The 23,511-nt window shown below is 29.9% G+C and overlaps 8 protein-coding genes across 13 annotated transcripts; 4 read left to right on the forward strand and 4 right to left on the reverse strand.

Moving 5' to 3' along the window:
* Positions 1 to 90: 90 nt before the first annotated feature.
* LOC132907799 (targeting protein for Xklp2-like) lies at positions 91 to 5,545 on the reverse strand. 2 transcript variants are annotated; one of them, XM_060961202.1, is made up of 8 exons: positions 5,323 to 5,545; positions 1,358 to 1,636; positions 1,199 to 1,289; positions 984 to 1,107; positions 783 to 911; positions 638 to 715; positions 407 to 565; positions 91 to 315 (listed from the first exon to the last, which is right to left on the reverse strand). In XM_060961202.1, exons 2-8 carry the CDS (start codon positions 1,602 to 1,604, stop codon positions 142 to 144), a joined length of 1,002 nt encoding a protein of 333 aa, XP_060817185.1. In that variant the 5' UTR covers positions 1,605 to 1,636; positions 5,323 to 5,545; the 3' UTR covers positions 91 to 141. The 2 variants fall into 2 exon arrangements, with proteins under 2 accessions (XP_060817185.1, XP_060817184.1); XM_060961201.1 differs by lacking the exon at positions 5,323 to 5,545 and having other exon boundaries at positions 1,358 to 1,868.
* LOC132907794 (Bardet-Biedl syndrome 1 protein homolog) lies at positions 2,006 to 4,928 on the forward strand. The gene is made up of 7 exons (XM_060961193.1): positions 2,006 to 2,502; positions 2,642 to 2,816; positions 2,892 to 3,101; positions 3,179 to 3,474; positions 3,550 to 3,799; positions 3,875 to 4,054; positions 4,131 to 4,928. The coding sequence occupies exons 1-7, from the start codon at positions 2,489 to 2,491 to the stop codon at positions 4,755 to 4,757; spliced, it is 1,752 nt and encodes a 583-aa protein (XP_060817176.1). The 5' UTR covers positions 2,006 to 2,488; the 3' UTR covers positions 4,758 to 4,928.
* A 224-nt stretch (positions 5,546 to 5,769) lies between the features above and the next one.
* Positions 5,770 to 12,068, forward strand: LOC132907814 (post-GPI attachment to proteins factor 6-like). Its single transcript, XM_060961223.1, has 13 exons — positions 5,770 to 6,199; positions 6,434 to 6,605; positions 6,683 to 6,896; positions 6,964 to 7,091; positions 7,165 to 7,448; positions 7,531 to 7,805; positions 7,895 to 8,023; positions 8,101 to 8,306; positions 8,394 to 8,551; positions 8,635 to 8,867; positions 8,940 to 9,134; positions 9,195 to 9,335; positions 9,421 to 12,068. The coding sequence occupies exons 1-13, from the start codon at positions 6,097 to 6,099 to the stop codon at positions 9,619 to 9,621; spliced, it is 2,439 nt and encodes an 812-aa protein (XP_060817206.1). The 5' UTR covers positions 5,770 to 6,096; the 3' UTR covers positions 9,622 to 12,068.
* LOC132907816 (uncharacterized) lies at positions 11,838 to 15,328 on the reverse strand. Its single transcript, XM_060961225.1, has 10 exons — positions 15,214 to 15,328; positions 14,902 to 14,984; positions 14,043 to 14,382; positions 13,549 to 13,878; positions 13,177 to 13,459; positions 12,941 to 13,106; positions 12,729 to 12,871; positions 12,335 to 12,662; positions 12,088 to 12,260; positions 11,838 to 11,934 (listed from the first exon to the last, which is right to left on the reverse strand). The coding sequence occupies exons 1-10, from the start codon at positions 15,326 to 15,328 to the stop codon at positions 11,838 to 11,840; spliced, it is 2,058 nt and encodes a 685-aa protein (XP_060817208.1).
* LOC132907797 (guanine deaminase) lies at positions 14,579 to 17,836 on the forward strand. Of its 4 annotated transcripts, none has more exons than XM_060961195.1 (9): positions 14,579 to 14,743; positions 15,677 to 15,818; positions 15,946 to 16,188; positions 16,273 to 16,491; positions 16,576 to 16,683; positions 16,764 to 16,871; positions 16,960 to 17,125; positions 17,212 to 17,358; positions 17,430 to 17,836. In XM_060961195.1, the coding sequence occupies exons 2-9, from the start codon at positions 15,708 to 15,710 to the stop codon at positions 17,627 to 17,629; spliced, it is 1,302 nt and encodes a 433-aa protein (XP_060817178.1). In that variant the 5' UTR covers positions 14,579 to 14,743; positions 15,677 to 15,707; the 3' UTR covers positions 17,630 to 17,836. The 4 variants fall into 4 exon arrangements, with proteins under 4 accessions (XP_060817178.1, XP_060817180.1, XP_060817179.1 ...); XM_060961197.1 differs by having other exon boundaries at positions 15,768 to 15,818; XM_060961196.1 differs by lacking the exon at positions 14,579 to 14,743 and adding an exon at positions 14,839 to 14,978.
* Positions 17,622 to 18,616, reverse strand: LOC132907809 (low molecular weight phosphotyrosine protein phosphatase-like). The gene is made up of 5 exons (XM_060961216.1): positions 18,492 to 18,616; positions 18,218 to 18,408; positions 17,996 to 18,157; positions 17,838 to 17,916; positions 17,622 to 17,747 (listed from the first exon to the last, which is right to left on the reverse strand). The coding sequence occupies exons 1-5, from the start codon at positions 18,577 to 18,579 to the stop codon at positions 17,731 to 17,733; spliced, it is 537 nt and encodes a 178-aa protein (XP_060817199.1). The 5' UTR covers positions 18,580 to 18,616; the 3' UTR covers positions 17,622 to 17,730.
* On the reverse strand, positions 18,218 to 19,892 carry LOC132907811 (low molecular weight phosphotyrosine protein phosphatase-like). Of its 2 annotated transcripts, XR_009658266.1 has the most exons (6): positions 19,759 to 19,892; positions 19,470 to 19,660; positions 19,243 to 19,404; positions 19,079 to 19,158; positions 18,453 to 18,993; positions 18,255 to 18,304 (listed from the first exon to the last, which is right to left on the reverse strand). XR_009658266.1 is itself a non-coding variant. In XM_060961218.1 (5 exons), exons 1-5 carry the CDS (start codon positions 19,793 to 19,795, stop codon positions 18,990 to 18,992), a joined length of 474 nt encoding a protein of 157 aa, XP_060817201.1. In that variant the 5' UTR covers positions 19,796 to 19,892; the 3' UTR covers positions 18,218 to 18,989. The 2 variants fall into 2 exon arrangements, 1 of the variants encoding a protein (XP_060817201.1); XM_060961218.1 differs by having other exon boundaries at positions 18,218 to 18,993.
* Positions 19,821 to 22,069, forward strand: LOC132907795 (U3 small nucleolar RNA-interacting protein 2). Its single transcript, XM_060961194.1, has 8 exons — positions 19,821 to 20,126; positions 20,250 to 20,359; positions 20,434 to 20,528; positions 20,598 to 20,825; positions 20,897 to 21,006; positions 21,085 to 21,281; positions 21,356 to 21,693; positions 21,778 to 22,069. Exons 1-8 carry the CDS (start codon positions 19,836 to 19,838, stop codon positions 22,008 to 22,010), a joined length of 1,602 nt encoding a protein of 533 aa, XP_060817177.1. The 5' UTR covers positions 19,821 to 19,835; the 3' UTR covers positions 22,011 to 22,069.
* The last annotated feature ends 1,442 nt before the right edge of the window (positions 22,070 to 23,511 follow it).

Genomic DNA, 23,511 nt, shown 5'->3' on the forward strand with positions numbered 1-23,511 from the left:
CATTACATAAATATATTTATTTGGAAAGAAGGGAGTAAAAGAAAAATATCTCAAACTTAATTACTAATGTACTACTATGAATTAAGTACAGAATCTTTACAATGTGCTATACTATTCCCGAGATATACATATTTTAAATATTTATATGCGACGACGACGTTTCAATACTATCGGACTTACAGGATCAGTTAAAGGTCGTTTATTAATTTTCGGTAAACCAATTTTATATTTGTGAATTGGCTGAGCTTTATGAACCATTTGTTTTCTTAGTAATGCAATTTCTTCTTCCTCTTGCTTTTTCTTAGCAGCAATTGCCTATTATATATATATATATATTTTTTAGGATATATACTATAATATTAAAAACAGAATATTATTTAATTACAAAATTACGGAATATTATTACCATTTGTATCATCTGTTCTTTTTGTTTGTTCTTCTTTTGTATATTTTCGTCAAAGCGTTTTCTTTCTTGCGCTCGAGACGCTGTATGTAAAGGTGGAGATTTTGGTGGTGGTAATTTCTGTCTTGACAACTGTGGTACAAATGGTGGTTTCTTCCACAGCTGGTTTATTTTAAAAGCAGAAAAATATATCTATTATTTGTTAACGTGGAATGTGATGTTGTTTATACTTACGTCGGTACTCTTCTTAATTATCTTATCGCAATTATTAGAGTTTTCTATTTTTTTCACTTTGTTTTCATCTTTCAATATCTAAGAATAATACAAAAGTATATATTCTTTTAATAGCTTGTAAGATTAAAGGGTGTGATTCTCATACCTTTTTAATATTTTCTTGTTTTCCGTCTTGTGTATTTTTTTTTCGTAAATCAAAAGTGAAGGGGTATACGACCCCGATTTTCTGCATCATTTTCGTTTTATTAGATGCTTTGACGTTAGCTTTAGGCTCCTAAAATATTAACCTCAATCTTTTACAGATGAATCATACTTATGACAATATCAGCTATGTAAATTGACATACCAATTTCCTAGCATTATGAACCACATATTTTTCTTTTTCTTGACTCTGAGAATCATCACTATTTACGTATGTTTTTTCATCATTACCAGGTGTTATATCGGATAAATAGAAATTATTTAGAGATCTAAAAAAATATTAAGTGATATTTTTTATTATCAGACGAGAAGAAAATAGATTGAATCTGATTTAAAGAAATTCACAATTTTAACTCTTACGCAACCAACGTTTCATCGTCTGCTATCGTATTCGGATGTTTTGTGTTTGTATGATTTTGATATGGCGTGCTTGTAGTTACAATTGCTTTGTCTGAAAATAATAAAGAGGAATGAACACCAGGATTCAAGAATTGTCCGATCCTTATAATTTTTATTTACTGAAAAACGAATCTGCTATATCTGGTGGATTAAAAAAATCCACAAATTGTGGAGATTCGATCTCATCCCAATTGTCATCTTTTTTCGAATTTCTATAATTTCTCCAACGATATCCAGCTCGATGATTTGAATTGGTGTCTCCACTTTTCAATTTTATGTTCTCCTGCCAAAATTTCCAGAATGGTACTTTTGAATCATTCTTCGTGACTCCTATCGGCGTTAATGTTTGTTCAGATTTTGTGTCCATTATTATCGAGTATGCCCGTATTATCCTTAATTCTAAAGGAATCCGTTACAAAAAGAACTTTGTCAATAAGGGTGTACAATTATCGGTCTAGAAAATTCGATGTAATGTCTTCACAACTTGGCGAAGAATTCATTGAAAAACATGTTTCATCCCGAAATCCGCTTTATATACATACTATACAAAGGTCAAACTGGATTAAGTCTCTGAAGGAAAGGAAACCCGCGACAATAACAATGCTTTAAATAGAATCTACTTGAAAACATAGAATAGGAACGTTACCTGAAAACATAAAGTAAGAAATTGAATTTTACGATTGTTTCATTAACTTGAAACAGAACTATTAGTATAGTTTATGAGGAATAGTTTGTGTTCATAAAAACTATTTTTTAAAGATAATCTAGGTTCACTTATACCTTATATTGATTAAAATTCTACAATATCTGATATAGAAATTATTTTTCATTCATTACGATGTAATATTGTTTCTCTTAATATTAAATGAGACGAGTTGCGCGCGATCATTGATATTCTGTGCACGTGAACATTTCTATGGATACAAATGTTCACAACAAAGCGCGATTCATTGGTATTGTTTCATTCTTTAGCGAGTTTTCTAAACAGATTTTCCGATATGATCGATCTTTCTTCCATTCGAAAATTACAATTGGCACAGTGTTCATTTAGATTTATTCGAAAAAAGAATTCTTTTAGCTCAAAAAGACTCATCAGCGTATTAATAACGATATGACAATCTATTACGCTGCGCTATACTACTACTACTGTACATAGAATGCGTATGGGAAACGTTTAAACAGACATACTAATAATGCATTTTGATTAAAGATAACAGTTTGTCGTAAACATTAAAAAAAGGATTTTCGAACATGCACGGTTTACGGTAAGAAAAAATTATTTTTAATCCTTTTAATCCTTTGTATTCAACGTTAATTTAATCGCGATTAAACGTGATAAGATATAGCTACAACCTGTAAAGCATTAGATACATTCGTCTTTTTATTATTTTGTGCAATTTTTAGGGCTGGACATAACATTGGTGATCTTGGCACCAGTCGATGGTTGGAAGCGCTTTGGGAACCAGCAACCCGATTATACACTTTACCAAATGCGATTGATATGTTAGATGTAAGCGGTGATGGAGACGCTAGACTTGTCTGTGTCGATCTAGGAACACTGGGTGTCAATTCGCCTAAAGTAATGAAATAGAATGTTCAAAACTAAAAAGATGTCGGAATTACATTCCTCGATGTTCTAATATTTTATTTTTAGATAAGAGTTTATAAAGGAGGTGACCAGATAACAGAACACAACATGATAGATCCACCCTGTGGAGTGGTTGGATTTTACACAGAAAATGGAGAACCTCGATCGTCCGTACTGGCAGTGGGTGTTGGTTCTAGCGTCTACATCTTCAAAAACATGAGACCGTATTTTAAATACTGTTTGCCACACATTGACGTACACCCGAAAGAACGGGAGGTACAGACAATTTTCTGATTTCTTAGTGACCAATACGTCTCTGATTTTCAAAGTTGAAACAATAAATTTATTCATAGATTTGGCATAAGGCTGGAATGGACGAGGAATTGAATGTGTTAACACTAGCCGACGAACTGGATTTATTGTTAAAGGAACTCGGAGCGGGATTTATCTCACCGCGAACACTAAAATTCCTATCCATGGATCCGAATTTGAGGTCTAGCTTCGCGGAACAATACAGAAGAGTTCCACTGATTAAAAGTAATGCTTTGACTGCGATTTCCGTGATTCGAAGAGACTCATGGAACGATCCAGCGAGTAGTTGTCTCGTGCTGGGCACGGAATTCGGAGAAGCACTTATTTTGGATCCTCGGTACCACTTCCCTTTAAAAACAATTTTTATATGAATAATGAAAAATTATAAAATTAAACGATCCTTTCGTTGTAGAACATTTTCTGTTATGGACAAACATTTATTGGAATGGCCGCCGGTTGCTTTCGCGTGTACAGGTTTATGGACCGGCGATGGGAGTGTAGTAATTGTTGGAAGAGATGGTAAGATAGGCGCGATAAGAAGAGGAAGACCCGTGAAACTTTGGGAAAAATTACCATCGCCGGCTGTAGCCATTTCAGCCCTTAATAACGGAAGCGTCGCGGTTACCATCATGGATAGCACTTTGATCGGCTTCTCTAGGAAGGTATGTAGAATATTTTTACTTCAGCCATGTATTTTTACTCGAATCGTTACAAATAATAATAAATTGATAATACAGGGAATTAAAATTTGGCATGTTCGTGTTCCGGGTGCGATTTTGGATTCGGTAAGTTTACCAGTTCCGCAAATTGGACTTTCTTTGCTCGCTGTGAGTACCGCTGGTTATGGCATCCGCGTGTACGACGGGAAACATCACGTGGACACGTTAAAAATCATGGAACCAGTTTCTGCGATGAAGGTAATTTACGAATAATTATTATTCTAAGTTGAGTACTAATAAGATAGAAATATCGTGCATTGTCTTTTCGAAACAGTACGGTAAAATGGGTCAAGAAGAACGAACGATGGCGATGGTCACCGTAGGAGGTGGACTGTGTGTAAAAATTCTAAAACGGACTGCGGATTTCAATATTCACAACGCGATATCCAATTTACCGTCAACTGATAGCACCAAATTTTTAGTACCGAAGAAAACGCGATTGTTCGTTGAGCAAACGATACGAGAAAGGTCAGAAGCGAAGAAGATTCATTCTACTTTTCAACAAGGTCTTCTTCGACTGAGATTGATGGTAGCCAAAAAATTAGTCGAATCTTTGAACGATAGTCAAGTTGCGGGACCACATTTGCTTACCATGGAAGCTACCGTTTTGGGATTGGGACCCAATTATCAGATTCGTATTTTATTGACGAACATATCCGACGAATTGTCTGATACGGACCTGTACATCGTTTGCAGAAGCGAAAACACGGAAGTGAAACCACGAGTGATGGACGTACCTTTGTTACCAAACGCCATTTCGATTCCTATGATGATCAATGCGATTTTGAAGAGTAACATTTCGGGAAGGATAGAGATTTTGTTGTGTAAGAAATCGAAAACGAAACCAGTAACTGTGACCACAGTAGTTTTGCCTGCTGCCGAAGAAGATATCGAAGTTTAATCTTCTAGAAAGTAGAAGTCTATGAAAAGATATTTTTTATGTGCTTTGTATAAAAATGTTCATATATTACGTTGTAGTATTATAATATATCGTTGTGTAAATATCGATTGGAAAATGTTGAAGAAAATTTTATAACTGTATTATAAAAAGCCAAGAAAATGTTGCGCTAAGAATATTTGCTTCATTTTCTTTCTATCCTTTTGTTATCATAATCATATTTTTGTCCATCTCATTTGTGTATTTTATGTGTCATTATTTTTGTGCTAAGATGAATACAATGCTTCTTCGAAATGTTTAAAATATCATGGTGTCGGTAAGTTAGCGGCGACCCTTTGTGTAACCCGAAATCCCTCGGTCAACACGGCCACCGGCTGTGCAAATATAATTAGTCCTTAATCCTAAGGAACTGTCATAAAACTAAGCTTTTTAATTTTACCATTAAGGCCATTAAGTGGTTTAAAACACCTTCAATTAGATTCGATTTACATCTTTAACTTAGTCAACATCTCGGCACTGGTTTTACATCTTTAAATTAGTGATCTGTTTAATTTATATCTATACGTACCGTGCGTAACTATCTTGTCTGCAAGTTGTTGGAATAAAGAGCTTTGTAATCTGTTATTCTCAGTGTTATAATCAATTCAACCATCTCTAGTATCCTAACCGAAATAAGGGATCGATTATTTCATGGCGTCGATTCTATAATCGTAACGGGAATTTACGACTCTCATTGACGCGCTTTCTCACGATCGCGTTTCTTCGCGAACGGTCGAACACATGACATTTTCATTAGACCGCCACAAAGGTCACTATCGCCCTGTTGCGCCAGCGCAACTCCGCGTTCGTCGTCTCCATCGCTTTCCAAGCAACATCGTCCGCGCAAGCAGCTTCTGCTGTCAGACGAGGACAAGGAGTGAATGTTATCTCGGGGCGACTGCGCTAGGCAGTTACTATGGCGCTCATCTCGAGTACAGTCGTCCCACGTGCGCGCTTTATGGAAGTTTTTAACACTGACGAAACTAAAGCATTCATGCATTCTTAAGCATTAAGCATTAAGTATCATAAATTGTTGTGAATAAACGTTTTCAATAAAATCAAGTTAGCATTCGTTTATGAGTTTACAGCTTGTATTCATTCCACCCTTTGCTATTTATATGTCGTCCGCTACAGCTGATCGAAGAAAACCTATATAGACTAAACACGCAAACATTGCGGGCTAGCTAGTCGCAGTGATTTATTGTCTGTGCAAAATGTACAGTCAACACAGGAACGGGAAAATGATCGATAATTAATAAGAAGTGGATGGAAATATCCGATTGAAAAAAATTTTCATCTTTCTATGATGTCAAAAAATATTATCATGCTTTCGATATGTTATTTTCCAAGGCGATATCTCATGATTCTTCAATTTTACGTCTTTTTAATCTTATTACATTTTCCAGGTAAATTTAAAAACAGATATTTTCGTTTACAAAATTGATAATTTTCTTTCTATCTTTTATTTTTTAATAACTTATATCTTTTAACAGTTTATATTCTAAGATGATACTACACTTTTTTTTTAAATAACATTTACTTAAGCATGAAGAATGTTATAATTTTTATCTTTATGAAATGTATTTTATGTAAATAAATTTATATCTAACTTAGAACGTGCAAATAATTTACATTGATAGCTAAAGAATGTACTATGCCGGATGCAAGTCAGGAAGGATTACTACATTCGTTCAAAAGTTATTCAGATATAGCCATGTTTCATTATACAGTTCCAAAAGAGGTGCTTAGAGCTACTTGGCAGTTTGCAGCATTTATGGATGGGCAAGATTGCCCAGAGAGAAAAGTACATATGTAAATATTTGTTTTTGCTATCATGAACATATAGATATTTGTAATATGATATTTACTTTTAATATTATGATTTTCAGATACCTGCAATGGGGCAGTTACCCTGTGATATCTATAAATAATGATACATTTCCTAATGAAATGTATCATAAGCGTAATCATACCATTAGAGTTTCTGCAATTACAACATTTGAACCAAAAACCACTGCGATTATACCAGTTTATGGACCAGAAGCTGGAGATTGGTTTGTTGGAGCATATTTGTCTCACTGGGATGAAAAGGTTCAACAGCAGGTATATCTTGATTTTATCTCTCTTCTAATGTTGTATTATTTTATATTAATTCTAAAGTTTTATATAGGGACTTGGCCATAAATGTCACTACAGTATAGGTTCTGTAGCTGTATGGACACAAACAGAACAAATAGAAAATATTCCTATTGGTTACCAACAAACATTAAGAACAAAAGAATCTACTTCTTACTACAAGTAAAGAGTATAATTATCATATCCAAACCATTGTAGACATTGAGAATTACTAATATATTGCATTCTTATTTAGGATATATGTCCCGTCAGGAACATGGAATCTTCGTGTAGATATTTGGGGTTGCAATTTTACTGTGCATAAATCTCGTAATGTACATGAACTTTGTATTAAAAATATGGCATTAAAAGGGCGTTCTTTGCCCGTTTTCAATCACTCTGAATCATTTGAAACTGGAAATTTAACTATGCTGGGTTCATATACCTTTACAGAATCTTCCCCTTATGAAGATAGTTATTATTATTTAATGATTATTTCGGATAGTATTATTGAAGTACATGTGAAGGTAGTCACTTCAGGTAAATTTACATTACTTGTGACTTTGTTTAGTTACTTTAATGTTAAACTTATAAATTATTTTTGCTCTATCTTGTTTTTCAGAATGCCCAATTAGAATAACAGAAAAATCTTTTGTAAGACAATATTTGGATGCACCTTTATTTTCTAAAGCATTAGCTCAATTGCGCATGAAAGATTTAACAAAAAATCATTCACATCATGGTGAAGATAAATATAATGAATCATTTTATAATGGAGATCTTATGAAAAATCAATTTCGTATATCAGATGGATATTTTGATGATCTATGTTTCCCAAGATATCAGCTTGTTAGAATTAAGCACTCACAAATATTTTCAGGGGTCTATTTACTACAGGTATCAAGCATTTCATGAATATAAATATAACAAATAAATATGAAGTATATTAATTATTAAATGTGTTTGTGTAAAAAACTGATTTTCAGAGTAGAGAATGGCTAACTTCTTGGGTAATATTAACTGAATTGCAGCCAGTAATAACACAGTTTGATATTTTGCCATTAATTGATATTGGTGGTACACTTGATATAAGTGCTCATCTGGAAATGGATAAGGTAAGCAATAATTATTGAAACTTTTGTATATAATTTCATAAACTATTCAACTTGTTATACATATATGTATCTTTCAGATAGCAACAAGGCAATTAGTTAAAGTTATACTTTGCGTTCAGCGTGGGCGAATTCCAGATAGAATTAAAAATAATATGATATGTGAAAAATCCGAAATGTCAATGATCTTGTCTTCATTTGATAGACGCGATGGAACATTATTGATACCATATCCACAACCAGACACTTGGTATGTTAGTTTAGATGCAACATGCTATTTTAATGGGTAAGATCATATTTTTGGAAATATAAATATAAAATATTAAAATTAAAATCAAACTACAAATACAAAATGATATTATCCATTAAATAGAAGACCTGTAAATTGTGAAATACAAGAAATTTTAGTATCATTGGATATACGAACTAGGCAATGTGTATTTGCTGGAAATTATCCATGTGGTCATCATGGAGTTTGTGAAGAAATTCATCGTGATATTCTTTATTATACAACATGCAAATGTTTTGAAGGTTTGATTACTAGTTAGAATAACTACTATTTATAATTTATACATATAATTCTTTCTATTATACCGATATATTTTATTACACAGGATACAAAGGATGGGGCTGCACTGATGCTACTAGCGCCAATCCAGAATCTTCTCTTCTTATAACAACATTGATACTAACTTTAAGTAATGGTTTCTTCATACCTGCTATATATTTAGCTGTTAAGCGCGGATTATATACTGAGGGATTAGTCTATTTGGCAACTATGCTCTTTTCATCTCTGTACCATGCTTGTGATCAACATGTTATGACTTATTGTGTTGCTAAATATGAAGTATGTAAATTATTTCATAACAATTGTATCATATCTTTTCTTTTATAAATAGTTTTATTAAATTTATTTCAGGTTTTGCAATACAGTGACTTTTTTTCAAGTATATTAGCATTTTGGGTAACACTTGTTGCTATGGCTGAAATACCGATTCGTTTTGTATCGTTATGTCATATGTTTGGAGTTCTTATTATAGCTTTTGGCGTTGAATCCAATAAAACAAGTTTAACTAGTATATTAGTACCATTAGGAATGGGCATTATGATCCCAGTAAGTAATTTAGAAGAAACATTTATAATAGCGTTATTTCTTTTTTTCATATATTTCCAGATGGGGACATATGCTTATCGTTGTTTTCACTTGAGAAGGCTGAAAAAGCCTGATAGGATCTCAAAGTTATTAGCAGGATTAACACTAGCTATTTTAGGTTTATTGCTCTTTTCTTTAGTTGAGACAGAAGCCAATTATCAGGTACGTACATTATAAATTACTATATATTAACAAGGGTGGAAAATTGTCTCTATTATTATAAAAAGTATTTGTATTTTCTTTGTAGTATGTTCATAGTGCATGGCATATGATAATAGCGATCTCATTGATATTTCTTTTACCACCATCGCGATTAGAACAAATTGGTTCTTCGGGTACCAGCTCGTTTAGCGATGATAGTGAATTACTTGATTATAAGGATACACCGGGTAGTCCAATTTTTGCGGTAACGAGTGGACAGGAAAATCTGGTAATTGCATCAAATTGAAACTGCAGTAAAAATAGGTAGGGTAAAAACAAACCAAATACGTACTATTATTTAAGTTATTTGTGCCAAAAGAGTGTTCTAATTCTCTAAGCAAAAAGTAGATTATAGCATTATGATAATCAAAATTTAAAAAATGAATGCACATGTACAAGTATCATGTATATATACATAAAATATTTATGTATAAATTTTATAATAGTTCCTAAGTAAAGATGCATAATTGATTATAGGGTAATCTATGCCAAAGTTTCCAATTTAACACAGCTCAATGTAATATACAACTAGTTTCAGCCGTAAAAGCTGAATGAACTTATAAATGGTGCTATTCTATTATTACACTATGTTATTTTTAGAATATAACCAATAACACTAATATTTAACGAAATATTTTTTATATTTTTATTGTTGGAAATTGTATTGTATCGTGTTAAAGAAGCCACAAAGAAAAGTTAACATCTATTTTTTCTAGGAAGTTACGTCATCAAATAATATATACCATCAAAATATTGATGACGATTTATTGAGTTTATTATATCAGTAATAATTATATTTCATGATCTTCTTTATAGCCATAGGTATGATTTTTAGAGGAAACTTGTTATAAAATTTATTATATATATAAATACAAATACACGATTATACATGTATTCTTATATTTGTTGATAGTACTTAATATGTTATTTTGTTCCATTTACTAAAATAATTTATTTCTCTCAGAAGCATTCTTATATGTATGTAATTTACGTATTTTATGTGCCTAATAGTACAGAAAAATATTAATTGCATAGATTACCCTATACATATTGCCATTGGCAAATTACATTCAAAAATATTCATTATATTTTATTTCTTATCTTTTAAATATGTTTTGTTATGTATAAAAAAATATAATATATATCATGTGCATATTCTGTGTAACTACTATAACTTTGGGAAACATGAAAATGTAATGCAGTATATATGTATCTTAATAACGTAGAAGAACATATTATGTGTCTAATATTGTTACATCTATTTTTCACATTTAGTGTTTAACTTGTGTAAGGGACCACAGAATATAATAAAAGGTATTAATAGCATATTAGGAAATGAAAGTATGAATGTTGTGCCTAAATACGGGTAAATTATTCGGGAATAGTATTCAAATTTCAAAAATTAAATAATTGAGTGTTTATAAGAATTTTATCGTTTTTGACATTAAAATTTATGTATAAAAACTGTAACAGTATTCAATTTGATTTATGTTTTAAATAAACATTTCTTAGAAATTTTCAAATGGAAAGGTAGAATATAGTAAGTAAGAAACTGGGAATTGTTTTAGACATTACATAAACGTTATTTAATATTAAAAATTCCCAAAGTTAATTAGTTTTAATACAGAAGATACACTCATGCTCTCTATAAGTAAATTAAAAGTTTATATATATATAAATATTTCAATATTGTAATTTCATTTTTTTTTTGTGATATTCTTCTATTTTATGTGATATTAATTGCAATATGTTATTCAAAAGATTTTTATAATAATGATTTAATAGAATATAATTTATTATTATTTTCAATTGTGACTACAACCTGTATGAATTCATTTTGATATGGTAAATTACTAAAGTATAATATTTACTTTAGTTACTGTTCAAATACCTCACAATGTGTAAAGTGCCATCTGAGATTTCTCTTTCATCCTATGCCAATTATATTACAAATCTTATTTTTACACTATTACAAAAAGGCAGGGTGATTGATAAGAAGGAATTCATATAATGCAAATCTTTGAAAGATCTATGTATGCTATATTACTTTAGATTTTAAACAAATAAAACATGTAGAATGAACTTTTATCCTGAAAAGTATCAACAATGTGAATTGTATTATAAGTCTGTCACAAATTCAGAGTGAACATAAATAATATAATATTTCGTATCAAATAAAATATAAGAAGGTATATATTCCATATTATGTCAGATAGATATTTAATTTTTTAATTTGATTTCTTATCATTTCTTTTAAGTCGAAAATAAGTCGACATATATTTAAAAAAATTACGAGTACAGTACCCCGTCCAAAATTGTAACAATAGCATTATTTTGATAATGAAGTGACAGAGGAAGTTCTCGTTATACAAAGCTTTTTAAATCAATTTTTTATTATTTTTTTCTCTTAAAATGAAATTATTTTTATCTTTTACCACAGTATTAATAACATAAAATTTCGCATTATATATATTGCGTTCCATTTGTACTGTAAATGTTAAACATCTTTCTTCTCTTGTCAATTACATCTACTACATGTTCATATCGTTGCAAAACACAGCTGAAATCATGCATAATACGTCCTATTCAGAGATACGAATGTAGAGAAATCATATTATAAAAAAGATGTTTAGCAGAAAGGAATAAGATATTTAAAGAAGGAAATCTATCATTTCAATAAATCTGTTTAAATAATTTAGGTTGTTTTACTTACTTTCCAAAATCGCAATCTCCTATCCAATCTAATGCATTTGTAATTATAGAATGCTGATTTCTTAAGTATTTTAAAATGCATAACGAAGTTACACCAATATCAGTCTCTTCCCTGGATCGATTAATCGCATTGATGTAACAGTGTTCGATTTCACTACTAAATATTTTCCATACCTAAAAATTTCTTTATTACTATTATAAATAACTTTTACTAGCGATCAATTAATACACACAACATTGATATATACCTGTATCCATTTTTTTTGCAATAATTCTCGTAAATTTTCTCTTTTTTTAAATTTTTGTAAAACGTAAATTGCCTCGATACCTTCTTCTATATTCTTTACATTTTTAAATATATCATTAATTAAATTTACTACCATATTTTCTAATTGCAAATCTATATATCTAAATTGTTTAATTTTTATAAACCAAATGGATCTTGTAACATCGAACACGATGTCACGTGCCATTATAATTTCATTTAAATTTCCGTAAAATAAAGATTCAATTTCTCGTAAATATGCTTCATACTCGGTTCCTTTTGGGCCTCCAATTAATCCTATTTTAACGTCTCTATGAAATCATATAAAAATGATTATTAATTTCTATCTTACTTTTTTTTCTTCTTCTTTCAAATACCTTCCAAATACTATTAAAGCTTTACAAATTTCAATCACATCGTAGCATCTTTGTTTAAAAATATTAATTTTGTTAAAAACTTCTTGCTGGTTTATGTCCCATTTTCTGTTAACATTGATATAACATGTAACATTTATCATGACCTGCAATAAGTGTTAATAATCTACCAATCAACTGTTAATACAAAAAAGTATATTTTATAGAAAACATACGTTATCATATATTGTTTTATAAACATCACAACAAAATATACATTTCTCTAACATCTGTATTCCCATTTCAGGATTACTCCCAAGAGCAACGTCCAGTTTGATATATTTTTTACATTGTTCCATTATTTGTGAGCTTAATGCTTGACATAATATTTTTATATTACACCTAGAAATATTACTATATAGAAATATTACATAGAGAAATATTATTTTTGAACATAAGTCATTGTTTTTACTTCGTAGAATAAAATGACGATTCCGCCCAAATGAATAATATAAGAAGTAATGCTTCTGTCACAGAATTTTCGACATCTTCTGGAATGTTTAAATTTTTACAAAAACGAAGTAGAATATTTAAGTACTTTAAATTTGACGACGCTTCCTCTAATCTATCATTAATATGGATAGTTAATTTCTCTAATTCACTTGCGCTTGGAGAATGCAAATTTTTCAAAATGTCGATGATTAATCGAACTTCCGTATTAAGAAGTTGAGCACACAAATGATTCAAATTTGAATCTATAAGGAATTCAAAACAGATACCTTTTATTAAAAAAAGATGTAGTAGCTAAAAATAAAAAAATTAATTTAATTAATAAGAAACTGACGCTTTGCATTCCAATAGTCGACTTCATCTTGTATATTATTAATTTGTCTTCTTATTGACGTCATCGTTGCTCTACGTATCTGTCTGATCCAAAAGCAAACTACTTTTTCTAGCCTGTCGATTAACTTTCGTTTTCTTTCATCTTCTTCGGAAATGGTCGTTGTTTTATTTGTACCCAACAAAAAATAATTGTCTGTATCCGATTTTAAAAATGTCTGGAGAAGACGTTCTTTTGGTACGTATAAAATAGTTCTACCCATTGGTTTATAAATTTCCTCCATTAGATGTACGATAAACTCGTGTAAATTTAAAAATACGTCGTTTCTTAAAACTGTTCGTTATGGGAAATTGTAGCTCTAATATGGGTTACTTTTGTTCGAGATAATGAGATAATGTAATGATAACAAATAAAAATAAAATTTTGAAACTTTGTAATTATTATACCACATATACTATTCTACATGAACAAAAATTTATAATATTTTATTTGGATACATGAAGCGTAATCTTCACTGTGCAGCACCATCGGTGCATACATATTTTCCATAAATTTTAGGATATTACTCTTAATATTATTGTTAATACTGCCAAATGAAACGGTCTTTAAAAAATTTTCTGGGGTATAAATTTGCCATGATGATCTTAAGAAATATGTAAATCCCTTAGATGCATGTATCGGGATATCCAACATAGCATTTAATTCATCTTTATCGTAAAATGTAGTTAGCACTGTATATGATGGATTCTTAAAATATTCTTGAATTGTTTCATCGGAATGCTCGTTCCAACTTACGCCATTGCAAGAATATATCGTTAAATCTTTCACATATTTCACCTAAAAGCGTATTCAAACGAAAAAATTTAATCGTTTCAATGAAACCTACAGTAAACCTACATAAACTTACAGTAAACATAAACCTACAATGAAAAGTATTTCTACTTCTGTAACAGGATCTCAAAAGTCGCGCCGTAGATGGCATTACAGTAAATTCCTATCATTAAACTGATAGGAATTTCTTATAATACTAAAGTGTGACTTCTAATCTAATTCTTTTTCATTCAAACTATGAATTAGTTCTGCAGTAATGTTTCATTAGACTGATTTAGAACAATTTTGTAATACTATATAAAATTTGATGCATAATTAATTTAGTATTACTTCTTAGATAAAACGAATCAAACGATAATAAATAATCGTAAGTCCACAATGTTTTTATCTGCATATATATATTAAGTAGATATTAAAAAAATATATTTTGCAATGAATTATCTTGTTATGGACTCTGATGACCCGATTTGGGCAACACATAAGTTTTAAAATTTCAAATTGCGGGGTTTACGTTGGTGTTCTTACTAAAGCAATTAAATCTTTCTCGGAGAAAATAGGCTTTTCCGGTTCTGAGGGAACGACAAATTCTTCGCCTGCATCAGGTGATTCTACAATACAATTAAATATCTTAAATTATTTTCTCAATTACAGAGAACAGAGATTTAGATATCGTAACAGAAATTAGAATTATCATGCATATATCTAAAATTGTTTTACACATTTCCTCAAAATATATTCAAATTTGGTAATTCAATTTAATATAAATAAATCTTAACTAATCGCTGATCTTTTATAATTTAGTCAAAATTTTAAGATGTATGTATTTAATTATTATACCTTGGTGACCAAAATCTTCTTCATCGGTATCCATATCCAAAAATTCTCGATGAGTATCCATCATCTTATCCGATTTTTTTAAGATTTCAGATTTTTGTTCTTTCTTTAAGATCATTTTTTTTTTTGTTCTGTATAATATATGAAAATAAGTATGTAAAAATAGATATAAATATTTGTATAGCTTCGGCACGATATTAGTTTTATCTTCTTATTGTTTGTTACATCGATATGTTCTCCGTTACTATACTATAAGAGAATACTATACTATAAGACAATACAATACGTACCATTCAAAGAATATAAATGAATTATTTCTAAAAAAATAATAATATTAATAAATAGGTGAAAAGTAAAAAAATATACAATATTTATTAATTATAAATATTAAGAAAGATAAAAAATTGTTGTAACTATTTTATATTACATTTATCTTATTCTTAAACATTTATGGTGCGCGTTACAGTAAATTTGGAATATCAAGAAAAATTAACACAATGTCTCAATCTGCCAGAGAAAAAGTATTTGTTGGTCCATTTATTCATTCTAACGAACAGGGAGATTTGATTATCGTCGACCGTGGTATGATACACGTTAAAAACGGCAAAGTATGTATCGGTCTATTTTTATTTATTTTTAATTTGCAATGTCATTATTTATCATAATAAATTAAGTATTACGCCTAATGTAAACCTTATATTTATTAAATTATATAATATATTTTTTTATGTTTAGATCTCTAATATAGTAATAAATCCGAACTTAGATGATATAAAAAACGAAAATGTTAGTGTTCTCAGCAATAGTCAATTTTTAGTACCAGGATTTATTGATTGTCATATTCATGCTGTTCAACTTCCTAATTTAGGAGTTGGATATGATAAACAACTTTTAGAATGGCTGGAGACTTATACTTTTCCCTTAGAAAAGAAATATACAGATGAAAAATTTGCTGAAAAAGTATTTAATACAGTTGTGGTGAGTTCAATGTAATGTAATATCAAAATATTTTTTAGATTATATTTTATATAAATGATGATCATATTATTTCTGAAATTATAGAAACAGACTATAAAGAGTGGTACAACAACAGCATGTTATTTTGCATCTCTCTATTCAAAAGCATCTATAATCCTTGGACAAGTAGCAGCTAAAAAGGGTCAACGAGCATTCATTGGGAAAATAAGTATGAATGTAAAACGTAGTGATAATTATTATGAAACTACTGAACAATCTATAGAAAATATAAACAAATTTATAGAAGATTTGGCTAAATTAAATGTAAGATTATGAATATCATTTAAATTTATATTTTACTTCTTCTTTATAAAGATCAAATTTTTATTTATATGATAATTATTATAGAGTCCTCTAATAAAGCCAATTATAACACCAAGATTTGCCTTAAGCTGTGATATGACACTAATGAAAAAATTAGGAAAACTAGCAAAAGAAAAAAATCTTCATATACAGGTACTATATATGAGATATTTTTTATGTACAAAATATTCTATGTGTATGAATTGTTTTAACATACACGTAAAATATTTCAGACTCATGTATCAGAAAATCAAGATGAAGTAGAAGCTGTGAAGAATAACTTTCCTGAATATCCTTCTTATGCAGCTGTATATGATGCAGCTGGACTTCTTACAAATAAGGTATACAAAATAAATAATTACATATATACATATATACATAAATACATATATACAAAATGTAAAAAAACTAAAAACTGCTTATTTTCAGACAGTGTTAGCTCATGGGATATATCTTTCAGATAATGAACTTGTATTATTAAATGAGCGTGATACAGCAATTATACACTGTCCTTCATCAAATACATGTTTAAAAAGCGGTCTTTGTGATATTCAAAGACTGAAAAGCAAACAGATTAAGATTGGACTTGGCACTGGTATAAATTTATTATTTTTATTTAATAACTTTATAGTTATATGATAATTATGCAGTTTATTTCAATAAATCAATTTTTATCTTTAGATGTATCAGGTGGACAAAGTTGTAGTATTTTAGATGCAATGAGATTAGCTTTACAAGTATCGATCCATTTGTCCTTAATGAAGGATAATTATAAAGCGCTTAATTATAAAGATGTATTTCATATGGCTACTTTAGGAGGTGCAGCAGGTACTGTTCTTAGAATTAGATCAAGATTATTTACTGCAAGTTACTGAATCTCTAATGCGATATTTCTTTAGCCCTTGCGATAGATAATCAAGTAGGGAATTTCGAAGTCGGTAAAGAATTTGATGCTCTTATTGTGGATACAGATGTAAGTGATGGACTTTTGAATAATTTGCAAAGCAGTACCTTGGAAGAACGATTTCAAAAATTCATTTATTCCGGAGATGATCGTAACATTATTGAAGTGTATATAAGTGGATGTAAAGTTAAATAAGAATAATTCATATTCATAATATTTACATATTTCATGTTTATTCCAATATACAATAGTTTATATATAAGTTATATATAACGATGCAATTATAATCAGTGTAATTATGTATTTACAATATCTGTAAAGGAAATTATTTCTTGATAAGATAATATAAAAATAAATTATTTGAATGACTTAATAAATGAAATACCATGGTATATAAAGCTACCTTTATGTTGTTCCAGAAATACTTTTATGCTTCTTGCAGCTTGCTCGAATGCCTTTTCAAATCCAGCACTGTCACTGTCCTATTATTTTAATTGAAAAATATTTAAATATTTAATAATAACAAAAATAATTTAACAATAATACGTTAACAATTCTTACAAATAACGGGTCTCTTATATTTAATTCTCCATTCGGATCATATTTTCCAAGAAGTTCAATTTTTGCTTGACTATCTTCTGGTTGCATTTGACAGAGATCAAATACTATTCCACTATCCATTCCAAATATCCAATCAAATTTGTAGAAATCTTCCTTTGTTATCTGAAAACAGAAAGACATGTTTTATGTTACATTTTAAATAAAACAATTTGTTATATATACCTGTCTCGCTATGTGAGTATAATGTGTAATACCCCTCTTTTTGAGCGTAGACATAGTTCTAGGCTCTGGACTGTTACCTACGTGATACTGTAAAAGTGCAGCACTATTTACTTCCCAAACATCAGAAAGATTTAACTTTTTTATTTCATTGTAAAATACTGCTTCTGCTATTGGAGAACGACAGCTGTTTCCTAAAAATTTTTAATACTGATAGAACAAAAGATGATATGCTTACAATATTACTCTGCATAGACAAATAACATTCTTGATATACCTAAACACACCATTAACACTTTCTTTTTTGGTGACATGTTGCTGTTTACTAATCTTAAATTAATTTTCACCTTTAAAAAGATATTCATACAATAGTGTCCTTAAGGTTATGTAAGAAACCTTGTAAAATGAAATAAATACACATATATGTTTTATCTTAAATAACTGTTGTTTCTACAAGTAAATATGTAGTTACACGAGTATTAAGTTAATAGAAATCAAAATATGTGTAAGTTACATGCATTAATATGATATGAAACTAGAGAGTTATTTTATATATGAAAGATGATTGAGAATTTCTTTTAAAGAATACTTGTAAATGATAAGTAGTAATGAATCAATACTTTAATTCTGTAATGAATTTTTATTATCTCAAAGAATTTACATTTTCACATTATATTTTATAAGAATTTGTCTCTAAGAATATATACATGATATTTTAATAATTTTAATTATACATATTAATAGTTTTTAAGTCTCATTCAGTTTTTTTAAACTATCATCTGGAAATAAGAAGCTTACTATAATTATATTTCTTTAAATTTAATTTATAAATTATTACAAGTGCAATATATTCTTTGATAATACCTTGTAAATTGTTGCAAGAAAGCTTTTATACACCGTTCACTCTGCTCATATGCCTCATAAAATCCATCATTGTTGTTCATCTGTAAATAAATCTTTTTTAATTTAGCTCTTGTTTTATCATAGAAAATTTTACATTAACATTTTGTATTAAAATAATTATGTACATAGTAAGGATCTTCGATTATGATTTCTCCCTCTGGATTATACTTTCCAAGAAGTTCAATCTTAGCAGTACAATTCGCAGGTTTCATATTATTTAATTCTTCAATATTGCTATTATCCATTCCAAATATCCAATCAAATGTGGTAAAATCATCTATCTTGACCTATAATGACAAAATACATTAATACTAACATTAGACATTTTTTATATAATAATAAATTTACTCACTGTTCGTGCTTTATGAGAATAGTTAGTGATACCCTTTTCTTTTAGCGTAGACATAGCTCTACGATCCGGACTTTTACCTGTATGATATCCTATGATTGCTGCACTTTCTACTTCCCAAGAATCATTCAAACCTAATAAATTTATTTCGTTGTTGAAAACTGCTTCGGCAATTGGTGAACGACAAATATTTCCTGTAAAATTATGGTATGTTATACCTGTTGTATGTTAATACCTGTTATGGTATACGATTTTTTAAATTTATTATGCACTCAAATATTTTAAAACATACCTAAACAAACCATAAGTACCCTTTTTTTTTGAACCATATTTTTTTTTTACATAAATATTAAATTATAAGGGATCAAAATGCCTTATTTACCGATCAGGTTTGCCAATTACGCATTATTCGAAAAATGTACTATGTTCATTGAATATAGAGTGCGCCATCGTCGTATCCTACCGGTGACTTTCCATGTAGCGGGTTGTAGCATAGATTACTATCGTGATTTCTTGATTACAGTTGCTGACAATGCTTGTTTAAGAAAAATAAGCCATGTGGTAGGAGCAAGAGAGGTTAAAATTCGTTTGAAAAAGCATTTTGTAAATATGTCATTTTTTATTCGAAATAAACAAGGTAGCGGAGGAATTAAAAGAAAGGTATAAAAAATGTATACTTACAAATATTTGATTTTTGATATATAAAAATTATTTTGTGTTGCAAGATGCAATTGAATTTATTTGTAATGTACTACAAAAGATTACAAATTTATCATATTTTAGTTTAATGGTTATAATAAAAAGGGGAAGACAAAGAAGATAAATAAGTTTATACCTGATGATAATGAAAGTATTGCCAGTACAGACGAAGAACTTGCAGAAGAAAATCAGAGGTATTTATATATTTCCAAATCTAGATTTAATAATTTTATTTTTAACTGTTATTAATTATTATTTTGTGTAAAAGAAATGAAAAATATGAAAGCGAGGAAGAAGAAGAAACTGCTCAGGAGAAGCGTGTAAGACTTGCAAAAAAATACCTTCAGCAAATCGAAGAAGAAGGTAAATTATTTTATGAAATGGTTTTTCTATGTGTTCACTTTTTAACATCAGTTTTGTAAATAAATATAGAGAGAGATAGAGCAGAATTTGAAGAAGGAGCAGTAACAAGAAGATTACAAGAGGAATATTTAGAAGAAAAGGGAAGGTTACGAAAGACTGTAGCTTCAAATTATATCAATCATGGTGAACCAATTGTTCTAAAATGTAAAGAACATAAAAATTCAATTACCTGTTTATGTCTCTCTAGCAATGGAAAATTTTTATATTCTGGTTCAAAGGATGGTAGTTTAGTTAAATGTATGTTATTTTTGATAACACAACCATTGAATTATGAAAATAATTTTACTTAAGTGAATATTACATATTAGGGTGTTTAAAAGAAAGAGCAAAATTGAAAGCCGTTAAAGGAAAAAGGAAATCGGAGGCTGGAATGAAATATGTACAATGTTTGGCAATTAGTACTGATGGTAAATTTTTGGTAAGATTATATAAACTTTCATTTATAATATATCTGCATTCACAAGTATATATAAATATCTATTTCTTATGATTAAAGGTAGCAGGAGATAGTGGTTGTAAACATATTCTAGTATTTTGTGGGGATACCTTAAACCACATAAAAAACTTGCAAGGTCATAGGGATAGTGTTACCAGCTTAGTCTTCCGTAGAGATACACACACGTTGTATTCCGGTTCTAAAGATAGAAGCGTAAAAGTATGGAATTTAGGTGATATGGCATATGTTGAATCTTTGTGAGTATATCATATCGTCATTATTATTTTAACGTAGCATACTCTATTATAGTCTCATTTTATTACTTTTTTAGATTTGGACATCAAAATGGTGTTACATCGATTGACGCGCTTTCGCGTGAACGAGCTATAACTAGCGGTGGTTTCGATGGGACGATAAGAATTTGGAAAATCGTAGAAGAATCACAACTTATATTCAATGGACATGTTGGTAGCATAGATACCGTAAAGCTTATAAACGAAGAACACTTTTTTAGTTGTGGAGACGATGGACAATTATGCGTTTGGGGTTGTTTAAAGAAAAAACCTTTATGTTCGGTGCCAGACGCTCATGGAAAAGATGAAACCAATAATCAACCAATGTGGATTTCGAGTATAGCTACTTTACTCAATACAGATCTAGTTGCATCAGGTATTAAATACTTTTTTTTTAAATATGTGATTCATTTATCTTTATGAAAGAATTTTAATCGTTTATCGTAATTATCGAATATAGGATCACGAAATGGTGTTATCAGATTATGGCAATGCGGCGATTCCTTCAGATCATTGAATCCGTTATTTGAGATACAATTAACAGGGTTCGTGAATGCACTATGTTTCACTTCGGATGGAACTCAACTTATTGCTGGAATTGGTCAAGAACACAGACTTGGAAGATGGTGGCGCATACCAGAAGCAAAAAATTCTATAGTTATAATACCGTTAATTCAAACAAAAGATAAATAGTTTATAATATTAAGAAGAAATGAACAATTGTAAATTGAATATAAATAGTTAGGTAAATACAGATCATATAATTTTTTACATGTTTTATCTCAACAAACCTCTTTCTATATTAAAAAAAAAAAAATATTGTTTATTATTTCATAGTCAATGTTTGTAATTTATTTTTTATATAACATTTGTCATATGACTTTTTGTTATCTTCGAATATTTCATTTACAATGAAATCGAGTCATAAACATGCGAATGAAATAAAAGAAATATTGGTCCACAGTACAAGTATTTATTTATTCTGTACAAAAGTTGAGTTATAAAATATTATGTCCCCATTTTAGGTCTTGTTCTTAGTCTTGTATACCATGCCGTCTTGAGTTCGTTCGTATAATAACAATGATCGCCGCAGAGGACATTAGCGTTTACAAGAATGAAGTGATACGGCCATTGATTTATTCGCGCCTACTGATTATGAATCAGAAAGAAACGAGTATCGATTTCGCCAGATCTCTTCCTCATTCATACGTAAATGCACCTGTCCTTGCACGAACCTCGGGCTCACCGTGTACATATACAAATCAAATCGACTTTTTTCCCCTTATATTCGCGTCAACAAACGAGTGTACAGCAATTGTACGCTACTTCTTGTATGCATTCTTGCAGGAAAGTTTTTCAAACGAGTGCGACAACCTAGGCCTTTCAATATGATTTTCTTCCATCGTTTCGTCTTGCATTATTTAAATTTCTTTGTTCACTCTTACTTAGGACCTTATAACTGCAAGTATGCTTTTACGCGGATGACTGAAGCAGCATTGCTTCCCGCCCGATTAGTTTCTTCTCCATTGGCTCTACTTTCACGAGAAGTCTATGTACTCCGACACGTCTTGCCTAAAATGCTTTCCTTTTCTCTCGTTTGTCTCGCGCTTCTTTTCTCGAGTTGCGCGATCCTTAAGTTATGCGCGCTTCAAATCAGGCATCGCTTTCATTCGATCTATCCGTTTTTCCTTCTCGTTTCTTTCGTTTTCTTCTTTCCGCGAGCTCACCCGATTGTTTCCATTTTCAGCAAATCAATGAAATTTATCAGTGGCATCGTTATCTCAAATTGTTATGGAATTTAACGGTGAATAATTTTCCTATTCGTCTTATTTAGCTGCCTGAAAAGAAGGGAAGTGATGGCACAAAAATGGCACCTGTTAACGCTAACTTTCAAAACTTAATACTAAAACTTGTGATAAATATAGAGCACAGTTTATCGTTGCATTCTTTCCCATTATAGAAGTGCCTTGGAGAAGCGCTTGGAGAAGAAATACGTGCGAGTGTATTTCTTTGGTGGTTCAAGTAGAATGCGTGCGAACGTGTAAGACAAGACTTATTCAGCGTGACCGCAAACGAATATCGTAAACACCGGAAATCATCATACAGCACACTTACAAGCACACTTAACATTTTTTCGCATCGTTCTATATAATATAAATTCGTTCTATATAAACAATCGTACAACGATTTAGGC

The sequence above is a fragment of the Bombus pascuorum genome, chromosome 6, assembly GCF_905332965.1.
Source record: "Bombus pascuorum chromosome 6, iyBomPasc1.1, whole genome shotgun sequence".
In the NCBI taxonomy this organism is placed as follows: domain Eukaryota; kingdom Metazoa; phylum Arthropoda; class Insecta; order Hymenoptera; family Apidae; genus Bombus; species Bombus pascuorum.

Bases quoted from the DNA above. Each gene is read 5' to 3' on its own strand.
- LOC132907794 (XM_060961193.1), top strand. The intron at 2,817-2,891 runs GTAATGAAATAG...TTTTATTTTTAG, and splicing joins TGGGTGTCAATTCGCCTAAA to ATAAGAGTTTATAAAGGAGG. The intron at 3,800-3,874 runs GTATGTAGAATA...TTGATAATACAG, and splicing joins TGATCGGCTTCTCTAGGAAG to GGAATTAAAATTTGGCATGT.
- LOC132907809 (XM_060961216.1), bottom strand. From the start codon at position 18,579: ATGAATATCTTTTTAAAGGTGAAAATTAATTTAAGATTAGTAAACAGC. The intron at 18,158-18,217 runs GTATATATAACA...TTCTGTTTTCAG, and splicing joins ATACTCACATAGCGAGACAG to ATAACAAAGGAAGATTTCTA. The intron at 17,917-17,995 runs GTAAGAATTGTT...TTAAAATAATAG, and splicing joins ATATAAGAGACCCGTTATTT to GACAGTGACAGTGCTGGATT.
- LOC132907795 (XM_060961194.1), top strand. From the start codon at position 19,836: ATGCCTTATTTACCGATCAGGTTTGCCAATTACGCATTATTCGAAAAA. The intron at 21,007-21,084 runs GTAAGATTATAT...TTATGATTAAAG, and splicing joins GTACTGATGGTAAATTTTTG to GTAGCAGGAGATAGTGGTTG. The intron at 21,694-21,777 runs GTATTAAATACT...TATCGAATATAG, and splicing joins TACAGATCTAGTTGCATCAG to GATCACGAAATGGTGTTATC.
- LOC132907814 (XM_060961223.1), top strand. From the start codon at position 6,097: ATGATGTCAAAAAATATTATCATGCTTTCGATATGTTATTTTCCAAGG. The intron at 8,024-8,100 runs GTAAGCAATAAT...TGTATCTTTCAG, and splicing joins CTCATCTGGAAATGGATAAG to ATAGCAACAAGGCAATTAGT. The intron at 9,336-9,420 runs GTACGTACATTA...TTTTCTTTGTAG, and splicing joins AGACAGAAGCCAATTATCAG to TATGTTCATAGTGCATGGCA.
- LOC132907811 (XM_060961218.1), bottom strand. From the start codon at position 19,795: ATGGTTCAAAAAAAAAGGGTACTTATGGTTTGTTTAG. The intron at 19,661-19,758 runs GTATGTTTTAAA...ATAATTTTACAG, and splicing joins GGTACTTATGGTTTGTTTAG to GAAATATTTGTCGTTCACCA. The intron at 19,159-19,242 runs GTACATAATTAT...ATTTATTTACAG, and splicing joins TAATCGAAGATCCTTACTAT to ATGAACAACAATGATGGATT.
- LOC132907799 (XM_060961202.1), bottom strand. From the start codon at position 1,604: ATGGACACAAAATCTGAACAAACATTAACGCCGATAGGAGTCACGAAG. The intron at 1,290-1,357 runs GTAAATAAAAAT...TATTATTTTCAG, and splicing joins TATAGCAGATTCGTTTTTCA to ACAAAGCAATTGTAACTACA. The intron at 316-406 runs GTAATAATATTC...TATATATAATAG, and splicing joins AAGAACAGATGATACAAATG to GCAATTGCTGCTAAGAAAAA.
- LOC132907816 (XM_060961225.1), bottom strand. From the start codon at position 15,328: ATGATCTTAAAGAAAGAACAAAAATCTGAAATCTTAAAAAAATCGGAT. The intron at 14,985-15,213 runs GTATAATAATTA...ATTGTATTGTAG, and splicing joins AGAAGATTTTGGTCACCAAG to AATCACCTGATGCAGGCGAA. The intron at 11,935-12,087 runs GTAAGTAAAACA...GCATGATTTCAG, and splicing joins GGAGATTGCGATTTTGGAAA to CTGTGTTTTGCAACGATATG.
- LOC132907797 (XM_060961195.1), top strand. From the start codon at position 15,708: ATGTCTCAATCTGCCAGAGAAAAAGTATTTGTTGGTCCATTTATTCAT. The intron at 17,126-17,211 runs GTATAAATTTAT...TTTTATCTTTAG, and splicing joins TAAGATTGGACTTGGCACTG to ATGTATCAGGTGGACAAAGT. The intron at 17,359-17,429 runs GTACTGTTCTTA...ATATTTCTTTAG, and splicing joins TACTTTAGGAGGTGCAGCAG to CCCTTGCGATAGATAATCAA.